General features: G+C 34.0%; 1 protein-coding gene and 1 pseudogene across 1 annotated transcript; both read left to right on the forward strand.

Annotated features, from left to right (window-relative positions):
* The first annotated feature begins 413 nt into the window (after nt 1-413).
* On the forward strand, nt 414-3013 carry LOC127117700 (probable disease resistance protein At1g52660). The gene is made up of 3 exons (XM_051047793.1): nt 414-762; nt 870-2409; nt 2713-3013. Exons 1-3 carry the CDS (start codon nt 759-761, stop codon nt 2789-2791), a joined length of 1623 nt encoding a protein of 540 aa, XP_050903750.1. The 5' UTR covers nt 414-758; the 3' UTR covers nt 2792-3013.
* A 7980-nt stretch (nt 3014-10993) lies between these two features.
* Nucleotides 10994-13181, forward strand: LOC127117701 (disease resistance protein UNI-like; annotated as a pseudogene).
* Nucleotides 13182-17203: the final 4022 nt, after the last annotated feature.

The raw sequence follows: 17203 nt of genomic DNA on the forward strand, positions 1-17203 counted from the left end.
GATTCAATTTTTGGATTTTTTAACCATCCTACTAGAAATTGAGATGCTTGAAATGAATGTGACACAAAACTCTCGTTAGTGATATTTCACAATGTGATGGGAAATACCATACAATAACATATTAATACGCAACAAAAATAAAATTTCTCAAACTTATAAGAATTTATGAGAATGGACAAATATATGGTAGCAAATTGAATAAATAAAAACATAAAAAAAAAATTTATATTTAAACGTGGAAAACCTTAAAATATGAGAGTGAAAAACTACCAGTCGTCTGTGATGCATAGCTGGTGTTAACAACAACAGTCTACCTACCGCTTCAGTGTGGGCCCATATCTCTTGGCTCCGAACTGTGAAAAGATTTTCATTCCTAATATTGCCATCCTCAACTCATTATTAAAAAAAAAATTGTAAAATTTAAATGAATGATCTAACTTGAGATTTCCTAGAAAATGCAATTTCCATAAAGGTAACTCAAAACGTGTTGGAAAAATGTTGACCATAAATATAAAAGAATAATTTAATTATTTTATGAAGTTTGGATATCCGTGCAATAATTTTCTTCCATGAACAACAGTGTAGACTTTGGTCTTAGTGGAAGGTTTTAGAGTCAATGTATTTTATTTTGAATCACTTCATCTCTTCATCATCATCATTATTATTATTATTATTACTTGTTTTAATTTCAATTCATATATCTCACTTCACAATTTGCTGTTTACTTTCTGGTTTGAAGCTTTCTGATCTACTGCAACATGGGTGAGTTCCAATTCCTTTCTTTTATTTAAATTCATGATAACAACTCTATTTTTAATTTTGTTTAACTTAATATACGATATTGAAAACTATATGATAACATTTTGCAGCAGGAAATATTAACTATAGCGTTCTTCGAATGGCCGTTCCTATGTTTGGTAGGGCGATAAGGATGGTGTACCAGGAAGTTAATGAAAACAAATATGTATCTAATTGGATTGGTGAAGTCTTTAAGGATGTAGAAACGGAAAAGAAGAGGTTGATTTCAAATCGAGATCTTGTGCGAGTAAGACTCGAAGCAACTGATCATAAAACTGATATGGTCAGTGATGATGTTTTTCTGTGGCTAAAAGAAGCAGACATACTCATACCAGAGGTGGAGAATCTCACTTTACAAGTAAGAAGACGACAATGGAATGAATTTAGGAAACTGCTCAAAAAAATTACAACACTCAATATGAAATGCGATTTTCAACCGTTTTCGATTCCGATTCCAAGTTTAGAGCACTTCTCTTCAGGAAATATTGTTAGTTTTAAGTCTAGAGAAAAGGCTTCAGATCAACTTTTAGTGGCACTGCAAGATGATAATTCTTCTATCATTGGATTATACGGTAGGCAGGGATCTGGTAAAACAACATTGGTGAAAGCAATGGGGGAGAAAGTTAAGTTTTTAAAGATGTTTTCTAAAGTTGTATTCGCCACTGTGTCGCAAAACTTAAATATCAGAACAATGCAAGAGGAAATTGCTGATTCGTTGGATATAAGGTTCGATAAAAACAGTGAAGCCGGAAGAGCAAGAAGAATATTCTCCACAATAGAAAGTATGATTCGTCCGATTCTAGTTATTTTTGATGATGTTCAAGTAAAATTTGATCCAGAAGATGTTGGTGTTCCTTGTAAAAGTAATCGATGCAAGATCCTTGTGACCGCACGTTGCCAACAAGAATGTGATTTGATGTACTGTCAAAGGGATGTTCAACTTGATCCCTTATCTAAAGAGGAGGCTTGGATTTTGTTTGAAAAACATTCGGGCATTCATGACGAGGACTGCTCCTCCTCGCCCGACTTATCGAATGTCGCACGTGAAGTTGCTTTTGAATGTGAAGGTGTGCCTAGATTAATTAAAGATGTGGCATCTTCCTTAAGAAATAAACCCATTGATGAATGGAAAGCATCACTAGATAGTCTCAAACATTCAATGGCTAAATGGCAAATTTTTCTTAGTTTTCGAGGAGAAGATACGCGTTACGCGTTTACAGGTTCTCTTTATCAATCTTTACGTCAAGGGGGATTCAAGACCTTTATGGATGATGGAGGATTGGAGACGGGAGACCAAATTTCACCATCTCTTCTAAATGCCATTGAAGCGTCGAGGCTTTCCATTATTGTTTTATCTGAAAACTATGCAAATTCGACGTGGTGTCTGGATGAGCTTGTCAAAATTCTCGAGTGTAAGAAATTGAAGAATCAATTGGTTTGGCCAATCTTTTATAAAGTGGATCCATCTGATATCAGACATATGAGAAAATGTTATGGAAAAGACATGGCTCGACATGAAAATAGATTTGGAAATGATTCTGAGAGAGTACAAAAATGGAAGTCAGCTTTAGTTGAAGTGTGTAATTTGTCCGGAATGGCTTATTCAATCGGGTATGTAATATACTTCTGTTTACTTTGTTCAATAATTTTCATCCTTTTTGAAGGTTTGAGAATTGTTAAAAAATGAAATTTGCCCTTCTTTATAACCTGTCAATTTAAGCATGATTTAGTAACATGAAATTTGGACCTGAAAGATTTTGTTGCTTAAGTTTTGTTTTAATTTTGTTAGAGTTTGAGTTCTATGTCACAACTTGGTTTTGTGAAAACTTGATAATCAAATTGAACTTTGATGTATTCTTTTACCAAAGAAATTCAAAACTGTGCATAAATAAATAACTGAATTGTACTTTGCAGGTATGAATATGAATTTATTCAGAAGATTGTGGAACATGCCAATGACATTAGAAGTCGTTTGCAAATAAGAAACATATAGATATGGACATGAAGAAGATGCCAATCATGTTAAGAAGTCTGTTTTGCATGGCAATGGTTTCTTATACTCAAAAAGATGTGGATATACAGTAGTAGTTGAAAAAAAAATTCACTATGAAAGATAAAAACAATAACTACTTATATCTAAAGGTAACAAATTCATGTTAACTACTCTTAAAGTACAGTAAAAATATGAATACATTTTAACTTTGTTGGTGTTGAAGACTTGATCCAAGCTCATATGATATTTATTTAATTTTTTCTTTAATATATTGTCCTCTAACTTTGCTTACAAGTCATGATTAGAAGAACAAATGCAACTCTAAAGTTATTTTGAAAGAACATCACTCTTTTTTCTATGAACAATGTTACTGTCATTCTGTGTTTAAACCACAAATTAGTCATAGTTTTATTTCCTTGAGTGATAGACTACGGGAACAATTCAGACAACTAATTAAAGTGTATGGTAGAAATACAAACAACAATGATAATAAAAATAAATGCCCAAAACTAACACAATGACTTAGTGAAAGTAAAGACAAATACACCACAAGATTGAAGAAGATAAAAGACAATGCAATTATGGTGATGTCAATTTACCCATCAACCATCTTGCTCCTCTATTATGTTGAAATCACTATTCAACGACATTTACCAGTTTCAAGTCATACTTGAGCCTTGATCATGTTCTAAAAAATTCTCAGAGTCTTAATTCCATCTAGCGGATATTATAGGTTAAGATGACTGACTCATCGACCCATAATATTCTCAAGAGAAACTCGTCTAAGTGTAGTATCGCATAACAACCGTTATCAAGTCTACACTTGAACAGTCTCCGCACTACGTCCTTAATAGGCCAAGAGGGGGTAACGGTCCTCAGCTACTCGGACCCCAAATTAGAGATAATAATGCCTAACCACAAATACTTGTGTGACATTTCTAAATCCAAAAGGGTCTCCACTAACCAAATGGATCTCAAGCCAACTTGTTAAAGACTACTTTATACAAGTCGAACATGACTATACCATCCTCCTATCTTAATTGCACTCACGTTCGGGTTAGAACTTATCTCACCACTCAGAGATCACCAAACATAACAAGCTGATTATATCATACAAACAAATATACACACATCAATTATATACAATTATATACACACAAAAAAGTAGGTTAAACCCACTAGAGACTACTCCCCAACAGAGTCGCCACTTAATTTTTGTAGCGGTAAATTCATGATCATCAAACTATGGATAAGCAAGACATCAATAAAATCAGAGTCGCCACCGCACTTTTATTGTTTCCAAGGGAAAAGGAAAAAGTACGAACAAAACTCAAAAATAAGAAGTTTTCAAATCAAAACTAATAAAATGACAGAGATTTCAGGTAATGGGGTTGGTTACACAGAGGGAAGGTGTTAGCACCCAAAGTGTCCTAGGTACTCCAAGGGAGCCCTTTTTTTTGTGTGCATATGTATTTTGTACAAAATGATGTTTACAAACAAATAGAATGAAAGGATGAGAAAATAATTCATTAATTATATTTTTGTGTTTGACAAGACCTTCGGACTTATGCCTACGTACCAACATAAAATGAGGGATCAAAACCTCGTAGTTCGTGGTATAAATTTTAAAGTGGATGCATTGTTTTTTAACAAAAAATTTAAGTTTGAAAGGCACAAAAGCTTAAAATGGTTTGAATGAGTTAGTTCTTTTTGGCTTTTGAAAATTTTAAGTAAAGTATAATTAAGTCTATTTACAAGTTTGATTAAGAAAAAAAGTTTAAAAATCCAATGGCATAAGGCCAAAGTTTCTAATTTGCAATATGGTCTAAGTTTAGAAAAAACAGACACAAACAAAGAAGATTTTAAAAAGGGGGGAGGGAGAGATTTTGAAATTAAAGAAGTGGGGAGGAGATGAAGATGCTAATCCTAAGCACAAATTTAAAAGTTGAGAGTTGAAAAGATCTGACCATTGAGCTGCAATCCAAAAGACAAGAATGTCATATAGAAACCCAAATTTCCTTGGAAGTTAGAATCAAGCAACAAACAATGCACAATATATCAACTTGAAGAGCAATGCATCAAATAAAGATAGTCACATCCAAGCTTAGCAACTCCATGCTCTTCTTCCAATTTGCCCATGTAGCAGATGAATTCCACAAATCACAGGTTCAAAATAACAGCTTCACAATGATCATGTTGCAGATGAACTCAAATGGATCTTCAATGATGTATCAAATGAAGTTTCAAATTGCAAGCACTTGGTTTCATAAAAGTTGACATTGGCCAAGTACTTTGCATAGAGAATGTTGCCTAAATTCTAAGTCCAATTGTCTCATATCAAACCAACAGTCCACACAAGATATTTTTTAGGGTTTTTGTTCTTATTATGTACATTAATGATCCAAGACCACACAAACAAACACAATATACACAAATAAGATATATCACGCAATATGGTCCAAGTGGACAAAGTGAAAATGACATTAACATAAACAATTAGAATGATATGAATAATGGAAAATGAATAAGGCTTAAAAGTAAAGTGCATTAAAGTAAATGACTTGAAACTAAATGTTAGTTGTTAATGAGTTAGAAGTTAGTATTGCTTTTGCTTTTGCTTTTATTTTAAGTCATTCTTTGGAGAACACTCAACCCACTTATCACAAGCATGAATCCTTAAACCAATACATCTTCCAAAGGAAGGAAAAAAGGCCAAGTTTCCATAAAATACCATGAAATGGGGAGACTTACAATCTCACTAACTAGAATGATATGCCTTTTGTGTCAAAATTTAGCGCTATGTTAAGCAATCGTAATTGGACTTATGTAGAAGTCACAACTATTTGAGGCCGGGCAATAGAATTTTGGTGTTAATGCATGTTAGAGACACGGTATAATGGACTATGCTCATGAAAGATACCACACACAAAAAGAATATGCAAAAGTGGTGGCCTAATCTCATCCATACTTATGTTGATTTTGCAATCAACTAGCCTTAGGATATAGAGATATCATGGGTCCATGACATGGATGCATAAATAAGGGGAATGAGATGAAGAGGGATGGGAGATGGGTCAAAATTAAATTGGACAAGGGAGGACTTTTACCAAATTAAGATCATCCATTTATTTTGGAAGATGGAATGTACATTCCATCAATCCCCTAAATTCAATGATCTTAACCTAAGAAAGTCAAATCAATATTGACCAAGGCCCAACAACACAATTCAAACTTACAAAGTCAATCAAAATGGCTCAACACAATTATTTGGCATTCATTCAATTTTAAAATACTAAAAGTAATGCATTAAATTAAATATGGTTTGTCAAATTCCTAAAACCTCATCAAAACACCAAAGAAATGGTCATGAGATTTATCATAGGTCAAACAAGGTCAAAGGACATTGGAGAAATTTTTTCAGAATTTTTGGAAACTTAAAAGTATTTTTAAACAATTAAAAATATTCACAAAATCAATTAAATCATGAAAAATATTAATAATGATCCAAAAAATAATTTTAATTTAAAATATGAAAGAGGATTTTATTTTAAAAAAATTGGTGAAACTCTCATATTTTTTGGATCAATATTAAAATTAATATGAATTAATGAAAATCAAAGGAATAAAATGAAAATCAGAAAATACAAAAAACGTGGATCACTTGATCTCCCTCATTAATTGAGGTGACAGATCAAGTGGTTGCTAGCGCGCTTTCCACCATAGTCATGAGTCAATGTGTAACACAAGTGGTAATCCAAACTAACGCGTGAGATTAAAACAACTTAAACTGAACCAATGGTTCAGAACCTTGCCACCTCGCTGCCGGAGCAAATGGTCGGTCACCTTCTCAGGCGAACCTCGTCGGACTGATTCAGTCATCACCATGATCAAAATAAAAAAAGAGGACATGATCTGAAAGAGAAAATGACATAGAGCACGAATCTAACCTCAATTTTAACTAACTCCAAATATATAGAAAGATATGAGGACTTGAATTTTGAGGTGTGTCAACTGAGTTGCTTCGATTTGACCTCAAAGTAACTCAATCTTCTTGCCTATATTGGTAGGACTTCAGACAACCAAAGATCCAAGAGAATTGATGAGAATTGAGTGAGAATCGAAGAGAAGAAAAATTCTAGAAAATACCTTCAATGTTGTGCAGAACTTGCTCTTCCTTGCTTCAATTCTTGTTTGATCTTGCTCCAATGACTTGCAGAAGTGGATTAGGAATGGAAAGAAGCTTTGGATCCTGGAGTTTTTGAATCTCCAAACAGTGAGATTCAAACTCAATTTTCAAGTGAAAATTATCAGGTTTTCCTTTGAATTGTGAGGGTTTAAAGAGAGGGGGAAAAGTTGGCGTGTAAGGATCCTTTCAAATGAGCTTATAGGGTCCCTATTTATAGCAAATGGAAGTCTTATTTGCACACTTGAAGTTTCTTCCAAAATTGGCAATGTCATGCACAAGCTTGCATGGGCATGTACAGGCCCATGAAGCAATCCAATTAGGTCCAAATACAACTAAAATGAGGTTGGAATGAAGCTTGAATGGCAAGACAATGTTATGTGATCATTTGAACTTTTTATTTTCACCAATGATGCATGCTTGTTAACACCATGTGTAGCCATATCAAACTTAGTCCAAAATGAATGAATTAGGACTCTTTGGAAAGCTTAGATCAAGGGGAACAACTCTTATGTTGAACACTTTTCCATTTGGAACTTGGATCAAGGTGAATTTTGAGGTGGAAGTTTGGAAGTTTCAACATGTTGAAAATTTTTCTAAGTGTCAAGTCATATACTTCAATATTCTACCTTGCTTAACTTTTTATGTGAGCTCCAAATGAGAAAAGTGTCTTCATAAAAGTTGTAGCTCTTTCAAAAACATTAAAAATGGTCACCAATGTGACATCATTTAGATTTATAATGATAGAATTATGCATTTTTGAAGTTGAGTAAAATCACTTGTTCAATGGTATTGGTCCAAAATGACCTATAATGTATCCTCGTATCACATGCTCAAGTTGATTTAGCTTTCACTACAAACATAAAAGTTGAATTAGAAACCTTGAATTTGATTGTTCAACTTGTAAATCTTTCATCTCATAAAAATTGAGCAAGTTATGGCCTTGGGAAGTTGACTTTCAAATTAGGGTTTAGACAAAATGACCTATAATGTTTCAACATAGAAAATGACTTTCCAAGCAAACTTATCTCTAGACCTAAACATTAAAGTTGTTTGGAATGTCATTTAGAGTAATTTTTCTCTTGTAATAATTTTCATATGGTGAAAATTGTAGGAGATAGGGTCTAGGGAGACCCAGTTTTGATCAGATGAATTCATCTGGCCAACCACCATCAACCAACTTGCTAACTTGCAATTCTCTTGACTTTTTAGGCTCATTGTAGATCATATATGCATAATATGATGAATTTTGAAGTGTCACTTGATAAATTTGATCATTTGGTGAAGAGGCTTGTTGAGGAAGTTACTTATGATACCCAGACAAACTAGGATTTCCAAGGTAAACCAACTCCAAACTCCTGAAGAAATCTTGACCAGAACAACATGTAAAGATCATTGGGACTCATATATGATGCTTAGAAACATTGTGTACCAATCCTTGGTTGTGTTATTAGCCATGAGGCTCTTAAACCCTAGGTATCAACTTTATAGATCAATGAGGATCATGCCCTACCTACAAAGAGTTAGGCAAATGCAAAGACATATTTTTGGTATTTTGATTAGTAAAATGATAATATACAAGTATGATACAATCACATAGTGCTTGGTGATCTCTCTCAAAACAAACCTAATGAAAGAGGGGTAAGAAGGATGCCAAGGTATGCTCCCAATGCTAATGCATATGATGAGATTGCATGAGGGATCTTAGGGTCAAAATTGGGGTCTTACACAAGCATTAAGTGAACATATGTTTTATCTCCTTATTGCAACATTCAAGACACACAATTTCCTCTATAAAAGCACACTATCAGAGACATATTTCTCATCTTTTGATCCAACTCTTCTTCTTCCTTCATAAAAAATTAGTTCTCCATCAAAGAAGACAGTGAGCACTGTTTCATAGGAGGTCACAATCTCACACCAGCAAAAAGCTATTGAGGAGACCCAACCAACTGGGTCAACCACCACAAGAAATGAATTAAGGGTTAGGAAGCCAAAGAAGAACAAGAAAAAGCTTAAGAAAAAGAAGAAAAGAGTGCTTAAAAGGATGTTCTTTTATGACTCCGATGAAGCAAGTGAGGAGTGGGTGCCTGATTGTGAGGATTATATAGCCACAATGGGTTATTGTTCGGATGAGTATTGTAATCCTTCCGGATTATGAAAAAAAATCTCCTTTTTGCAATTATATTGACTCCGAGTGATTTGATTTTCCTTTGAATACATTTAAACATCAAGAAATTACCTGAAAAACTCATTCATCCAAAATATAACCAAGTAAAGATATTATCAAATATTTATCAGAAGAATGATAATAATTCCCAGATAAATATAGCTTAATGAAAAAAAAACATAAGTAAGCAAAATAACAAGACATGCAAAATAGATAGAGAAAAAGAGACAAGTTTTTATAAAAGGAAACAATTTAACAAGACAACAAAAAATAGTTCATATCCTAAAACTTAGGGTTTCTTCAGAAGATCCAAAATCCCCCTTAGGTATGCACCCATGATGCCTTGCCTGACATCCATAGACTTCATCCACTTATCCATTTCAACTTGTTTGACAATCATAGCTTGTTGAGCAGTAATGACAGAAGCCAGATTTTCCTCCAAAAGATCTTGCCTAGAACAAGATGAGGGAACAGACTCTGAAGTGACTTCCTTCAGATTCTGAACCACTGATGCAACAAATGTCTTGAGAGACTCCCAGCTAACAACATATGCTACTGGGTCATATGCAAAAGGTCTCTCATCGATCAGACTCTTTATATTTTATCCAAGAGAATGTTTATGATTACACCCATGTTAGTTTTGACAGATTGAGATAGGGATGAGGTGTTTGAATTGGAGGGTCCGAGTTCAGATGAATGGTTTGAAAGGTAAGGTGGATTTATAGAGATTTCAGGGTGAAAGAGGTCAAAACGAATCTGTTCAGACTCAACTGTAGATTCATAAGAAATTTGAACTAGAGATAGATCCTGAACTACTTGTTCAACTCTAATCTGGAGTTCAGATACACCTTGATCTAAAGGTTAATTCTGAATAGGACTAGGTTCTATCAAATGGGATATTGAGGGTGAAGGTTGAGATGATTGATGGGTTTCTAATGGAAGGGTGATTTCTGGTTGGACAAGAATTGCATGTTCTGCTTCAGAAATAGAAGATGTTTGATGAGAGGATTGGACTAAAGGTGAGAACACTTGGATGTGAATATCAGGAATAGAATTGATGCCAGATGAAAATTTTGAGGACTTAAGGTCAAGATGAGCTTCAAATCCAGCTGCGTCATACTCTGACTCAGAGCTAGATGATATAGCTTTCCCACTAGAAACATCTATAGGAGGTTCGAGTAGGGGTGGCAAACGGGCATGCCCGCCCCGTTTAGGCCCGCCCCGCAAAAGCCCGCAAAAAACGGGGCGGGGCAGGGCAGTCATAGTTGAGGATGTGGGCCTAAAACTTATACCCGCCCCACAAAAAAGTGAGGGCGGGGCGGGGAAAGCCCGCGGGCACTGCACTCTTTAAGCCTAAAAATACAAAAATTTACAAAAATTTATGAAGATGATCAACAAATATATAGTAGCAAATTGAATAAATAAAAGCAAAAAAAATATTTATATTTAAACGTGGAAAACCTTAAAATGTGAGAGTGAAAAACTACTAGTCGTCTGTGATGCATAGCTGGTGTTAAGAACAACAGTCTATCTACCGCTTGAATGTGAGGCCTATATCTCTTGCCTCCCAACTGTGAAAACATTTTCATTCCTAATATTTGCCATCCTCAAATCATTATTTAAAAAAATGTAAAATTTAAATGAATGATCTAACTTGAGATTTCCTAGAAAATGCAATTTCCATAAAGGCAACTCAAAACGTGTTGGAAAAATGTTGACCATAAACATAAAAGAATAGTTTAATTATTTTATCAAGTTTGGATATGCGTGTAATAATTTTCTTCCATGAACAACAGTGTAGACTTTGGCCTTAGTGGAAGGTTCTTAGAGTCAACTTATTTTATTTTGAATAACCTTATTGTTAACAAAACGAAGCTTCTTACTATATAATGAATCACTTCATCTCTTCATCATCATCATTATTATTATTACGTGTTCTTATATATTTCACTTCACAATTTGCTGTTTACTTTCTGGCTTGAAGCTTTCTGATCTACTGCAACATGGGTGAGTTCTAATTCCTTTCATTCATTTAAATTCATGATAACAACTCTATTTTTAATTTTGTTTAACTTAATATACAATATAAAACTGATATGGTCAGTGATGATGTTTTTCTGTGGCTAAAAGAAGCAGACATACTCATACCAGAGGTGGAGAATCTCACTTTACAAGTAAGAAGACGACAATGGAATGGATTTAGGAAACTGCTGAAAAAAATAACAACATTCAATATGAAATGCGATTTTCAACCGTTTTCGATTCTGATTCCGATTCCAAGTTTAGAGCACTTCTCTTCAGGAAATATTGTTAGTTTTAAGTCTAGAGAAAAGGCTTCAGATCAACTTTTAGTGGCACTGCGAGATGATAATTGTTCTATCATTGGATTATACGGTAGGCAGGGATCTGGTAAAACAACATTGGTGAAAGCAATGGGGGAGAAAGTTAAGTTTTTAAAGATGTTTTCTAAAGTTGTATTCGCCACTGTGTCGCAAAACATAAATATCAGAACAATGCAAGAGGAGATTGCTGATTCGTTGGATATAAGATTCGATAAAAACACTGACGCCGGAAGAGCAAGAAGTATATTCTCCACAATAGAAAGTATGATTCGTCCGATTCTAGTTATTTTTGATGATGTTCAAGTAAAGTTTGATCCAGAAGATTTTGGTGTTCCTTGTAAAAGTAATCGATGCAAGATCCTTGTGACCGCACGTTGCCAACAAGATTGTGATTTGATGTACTGTCAAAGGGATGTTCAACTTGATCCCTTATCTAAAGAGGAGGCTTGGACTTTGTTTGAAAAACATTCGGGCATTCATGACGAGGAGTGCTCCTCCTCGCCCGACTTATTGAATGTCGCACGTGAAGTTGCTTTTGAATGTGAAGGTGTGCCTAGATTAATTAAAGATGTGGCATCTTCCTTAAGAAATAAACCAATTGATGAATGGAAAGCATCACTAGATAGTCTCAAACATTCAATGGCTAAATGGAAAATTTTTCTTAGTTTTCGAGGAGAAGATACGCGTTACGCGTTTACAGGTTCTCTTTATCAATCTTTATGTCAAGGGGGATTCAAGACCTTTATGGATGATGGAGGATTGCAGACGGGGGACCAAACTTCACCATCTCTGCTAAATGTCATTGAAGCGTCGAGGCTTTCCATTATTGTTTTATCTGAAAACTATGCAAATTCGACGCGGTGTCTGGATGAGCTTGTCAAGATTCTCGAGTGTAAGAAATTGAAGAAGCAATTGGTTTGGCCAATCTTTTACAAAGTGGAGCCATCTGATATCAGAAATATGAGAAAATGTTATGGAAAAGACATGGCTCGACATGAAAATATATTTGGAGTTGATTCTGAGAGAGTACAAAAATGGAAGTCAGCTTTAGGTGAAGTGTGTAATTTGTCCGGAATGGCTTATTCAATCGGGTATGTAATATACTTCTGTTTACTTTGTTCAATAATTTTCATCCTTTTTGAAGGTTTGAGAATTGTTAAAAAATGAAATTTGCCCTTCTTTATAACCTGTCAATTTAAGCATGATTTAGTAACATGAAATTTGGACCTGAAAGATTTTGTTGCTTAAGTTTTGTTTTAATTTTGTTAGAGTTTGAGTTCTATGTCACAACTTGGTTTTGTGAAAACTTGATAATCAAATTGAACTTTGATGTATTCTTTTACCAAAGAAATTCAAAACTGTGCATAAATAAATAACTGAATTGTACTTTGCAGGTATGAATATGAATTTATTCAGAAGATTGTGGAACATGCCAATGACATTAGAAGTCGTTTGCAAATAAGAAACATATAGATATGGACATGAAGAAGATGCCAATCATGTTAAGAAGTCTGTTTTGCATGGCAATGGTTTCTTATACTCAAAAAGATGTGGATATACAGTAGTAGTTGAAAAAAAAATTCACTATGAAAGATAAAAACAATAACTACTTATATCTAAAGGTAACAAATTCATGTTAACTACTCTTAAAGTACAGTAAAAATATGAATACATGTTAACTTTGTTGGTGTTGAAGACTTGATCCAAGCTCATATGATATTTATTTAATTTTTTCTTTAATATATTGTCCTCTAATTTTGCTTACAAGTCATGATGAGAAGAACAAATGCAACTCTAAAGTTATTTTGAAAGAACATCACTCTTTTTTCTATGAACAATGTTACTGTCATTCTGTGTTTAAACCACAAATTAGTCATAGTTTTATTTCCTTGAGTGATAGACTACGGGAACAATTCAGACAACTAATTAAAGTGTATGGTAGAAATACAAACAATGATAATAAAAATAAATGCCCTAAACTAACATAATCATTTAGTGAAAGTAAAGACAAATACACCACAAGATTGAAGAAGATAAAAGACAATGACACAATAAATCATATCCTTGAAATTATGGTGATGTCAATTTATCTATCAACCATCTTGCTCCTCTATTATGTTGAAATCACTATTCAACGACCTTTATCAGTTTCAAGTCATACTTGAGCCTTGATCATGTTCTAAAAAGTTCTCAGAGTCTTAATTCTATCTATCGGATATTACAGGTTAAGATGATTGACTCATCGACCCATAATATTCTCAAGAGAAACTCGTCTGAGTGTAGTATTGCATAACAACTGTTATCAAGTCTACACTTGAACAGTCTCCGCACTACGTCCTAAATAGGCCAAGAGGGGGTAAATGTTCTATGGTCCTCAGCTACTCGGACCCCAAATTAGAGATAGTAATGCCTAACCATAAATACTTGTGTTACATTTCCAAATCCAAAAGGGTTTTCACTAAGCAAATGGATCTCAAGCCAACTTGTTAAGGACTACTCCACACAAGTCGAACATGACTATACCATCCTCCTATCTTAATTGCACTCAAGTTCGGGTTAGAACTTATCTCACCACTCAGAGATCACCAAACACAACAAGCAGATTATATGACACATATATACATATATTACATATATACAATTATATACACACAAAAAAGTAGGCTAAACCCACTGCAGACTACTCCCCAACATAGTCGCCACTTAATTTCTGTAGCGGTAAATTCATGATAATCAAGCTATGGATAAGCAAGACATCAATAAAATCAGAGTCGCCACCGCACTTTTATTGTTTCCAAGGGAAAAGGGAAAAGTACGAATAAAACTCAAAAATAAGAAGTTTTCAAATCAAAACTAATAAAATGACAGAGATTTCAGGTAAGGGGGTTGGTTACATAGAGGGAATGTGTTAGCACCCAAAGTGTCCTCGGTACTCCTAGGGAGCCCTTTTTTGTGTGCATATGTATTTTGTACAAAATGATGTTTACAAACAAATAGAATGAGGGAATGAGAAAAGAATTCATTAATTATATTTTTGTGTTTGACAAGACCTTTAGACTTGTGCCTACGTACCAACATAAAATGAGGGATCAAAACCTCGTAGTTCGTGGTATAAATTTCAAAGTGGATGCATTATTTTTTAACAAAAAATTTAAGTTTAAAAGGCACAAAGGCCTAAAATGGTTTGAATGAGTTAGTTCTTTTTGGCTTTTGAAAATTTTAAGTCAAGTATAATTAAGTCTATTTACAAGTTTGATTAAGAAAAAAATTTTAAAAATGCAATGGCATAAGGCCAAAGTTTCTAATTTGCAATATGGTCTAAGTTTAGAAATAACAGACACAAACAAAGAAGATTTTAAAAAGGGGGGAGAGATTTTGAAATTAAAGAAGTGGGGAGGAGATGAAGATGTTAATCCTAAGCACAAATTTAAAAGATGAGAGTTGAAAAGATCTGACCAATAGGCTGCAATCCAATAGACAAGAATGTCATATAGAAACCCAAATTTCCTTGGACATTAGAATCAAGCAACAAACAATGCACAATATATCAACTTAAAGAGCAATGCATCAAATAAAGATAGTCACATCCAAGTTTAGCAACTCCATGATCTTCTTCCAATTTGCCCATGTAGTAGATGAATTCCACAAATCACAGGTTCAAAATAACAACTTCACAATGATCATGTTGCAGATGAACTCAAATGGATCTTCAATGATGTATCATATGAAGTTTCAAATTGCAAGCACTTGATTTCATAAAAGTTGGCATTGGCCAAGTCCTTTGCATAGAGAATGTTGCCTAAATTCTAAGTCCAATTGTCTCATATCAAACCAACAGTCCACACAAGATAATTTTTAGGGTTTTTTGTTCTTATTATGTACATTAATGGTTCAAGACCACACAAACAAATACAATATACACAAACAAGATATATCACACAATATGGTCCAAGTAAACAAAGTGAAAATGACATTAACATAAACAATTAAAATGATATGAATAATGGAAAATGAGTAAGGCTTAAAAGTAAAGTGCATTAAAGTAAATGACTTGAAATTAAATGTTAGTTGTTAATGAGTTAGAAGTTAGAATTGCTTTTGCTTTTGCTTTTATTTTAAGTCATTCTTTGGAGAACACTCAATCCACTTATCACAAGCATGGATCCTTGAACCAATACATCTTCCAAAGGAAGGAAAAAAGGCCAAGTTTCCATACAATACCATGAAATGGGGAGACTTACAATCTCACTAACTAGAATGTTATTCCTTTTGCGTCAAAATTTAGCGCTATGTTAAGCAATCGTAATTGGACTTATGTAGAAGTCACAACTATTTGAGGTCGGGCAATAGAATTTTGGTGTTAATGCATGTTAGAGACACGGTATAATGGACTATGCTCATGAAACATACCACACACAAAAAGAATAGGCAAAAGTGGTGGCCTAATCTCATCCATACTTATGTTGGTTTTGCAATTAACTAACCTTAGGATATAGAGATATCATGGGTCCATGACATGAATGCATAAAGAAGGGGAATGAGATGAAGAGGATGGGAGATGGATCAAAATTAAATTGGACAAGGGAGGACTTTTATCAAATTAAGATCATCCATTCATTTTGGAAGATGGAATGTACATTCCGCCAATCCCCTGAATCCAATGATCTTAACGTAACAAAGTCAAATCAACCTTGACCAAGACCCAACAACACAATTCAAACTTACAAAGTCAATCAAAATGGCTCAACACAATTATTTGGCATTCATTCAATTTTAAAATACTAAAAATAATGCATTAAATTAAATATGGTTTGTCAAATTCCTAAAACCTCATCCAAACACCAAAGAAATGGCCATGAGATTTATCATAGGTCAAACAAGGTCAAAGGACATTGGAAAAAAAAATTCAGAATTTTTGGACACTTAAACGTATTTTTAAACAATTAAAAATATTCACAAAATCAATTAAATCATGAAAAATATTAATAATGATCCAAAAAATAATTTTTATTCAAAATACGAAAGAGGATTTTATTTTAAAAAATTTGGTGAAACTCTCATATTTTTTGGATCAATATTAAAATTAATATGAATTAATGAAAATCAAAGGAATAAAATGAAAATCAGAAAATACAAAAAACGTGGACCACTTGATCTCCCTCATTAATTGAGGTGGCAGATCAAGTGGTTGCTAGCGCGCTTTCCACCATAGTCATGAGTCAATGCGTAACACAAGTGGTAATCCAAACCAACGCGTGAGATTAAAACAACTTAAATTGAATCAATGGCTCAGAACCTTGCCACCTCGCTGCCGGAGCAAATGGTCGGTCACCTTCTCAAGCGAACATCGCCGGACTGGTTCAGTCATCACCATGATCAAAATAAAAAAAGAGGACATGATCTGAAAGAGAAAATGGCATAGAGCACGAATCTGACCTCAATTTTAACTAACTCCAAATATATAGAAATATACGAGGACTTGAATTTTGAGGTGTGTCAACTGAGTTGCTTCGATTTGACCTCAAAGTAACTCAATCTTCTTGCCTACATTGGTAGGACTTCAGACAACCAAAGATCCAAGAGATTTGATGAGAATTGAGTGAGAATCGAAGAGAAGAAAAATTCTAGAAAATACCTTCAATGTTGTGCAGAACTTGTTCTTCCTTACTTCAATTCTTGTTTGATCTTGCTCCAATAACTTGCAGAAGTGGATTAGG

The sequence above is a fragment of the Lathyrus oleraceus genome, chromosome 2 (assembly GCF_024323335.1).
Source record: "Lathyrus oleraceus cultivar Zhongwan6 chromosome 2, CAAS_Psat_ZW6_1.0, whole genome shotgun sequence".
Lineage (NCBI taxonomy): Eukaryota > Viridiplantae > Streptophyta > Magnoliopsida > Fabales > Fabaceae > Lathyrus > Lathyrus oleraceus.

Bases quoted from the DNA above. Each gene is read 5' to 3' on its own strand.
- LOC127117700 (XM_051047793.1), top strand. The intron at 2,410-2,712 runs GTATGTAATATA...TGTACTTTGCAG, and splicing joins GGAATGGCTTATTCAATCGG to GTATGAATATGAATTTATTC.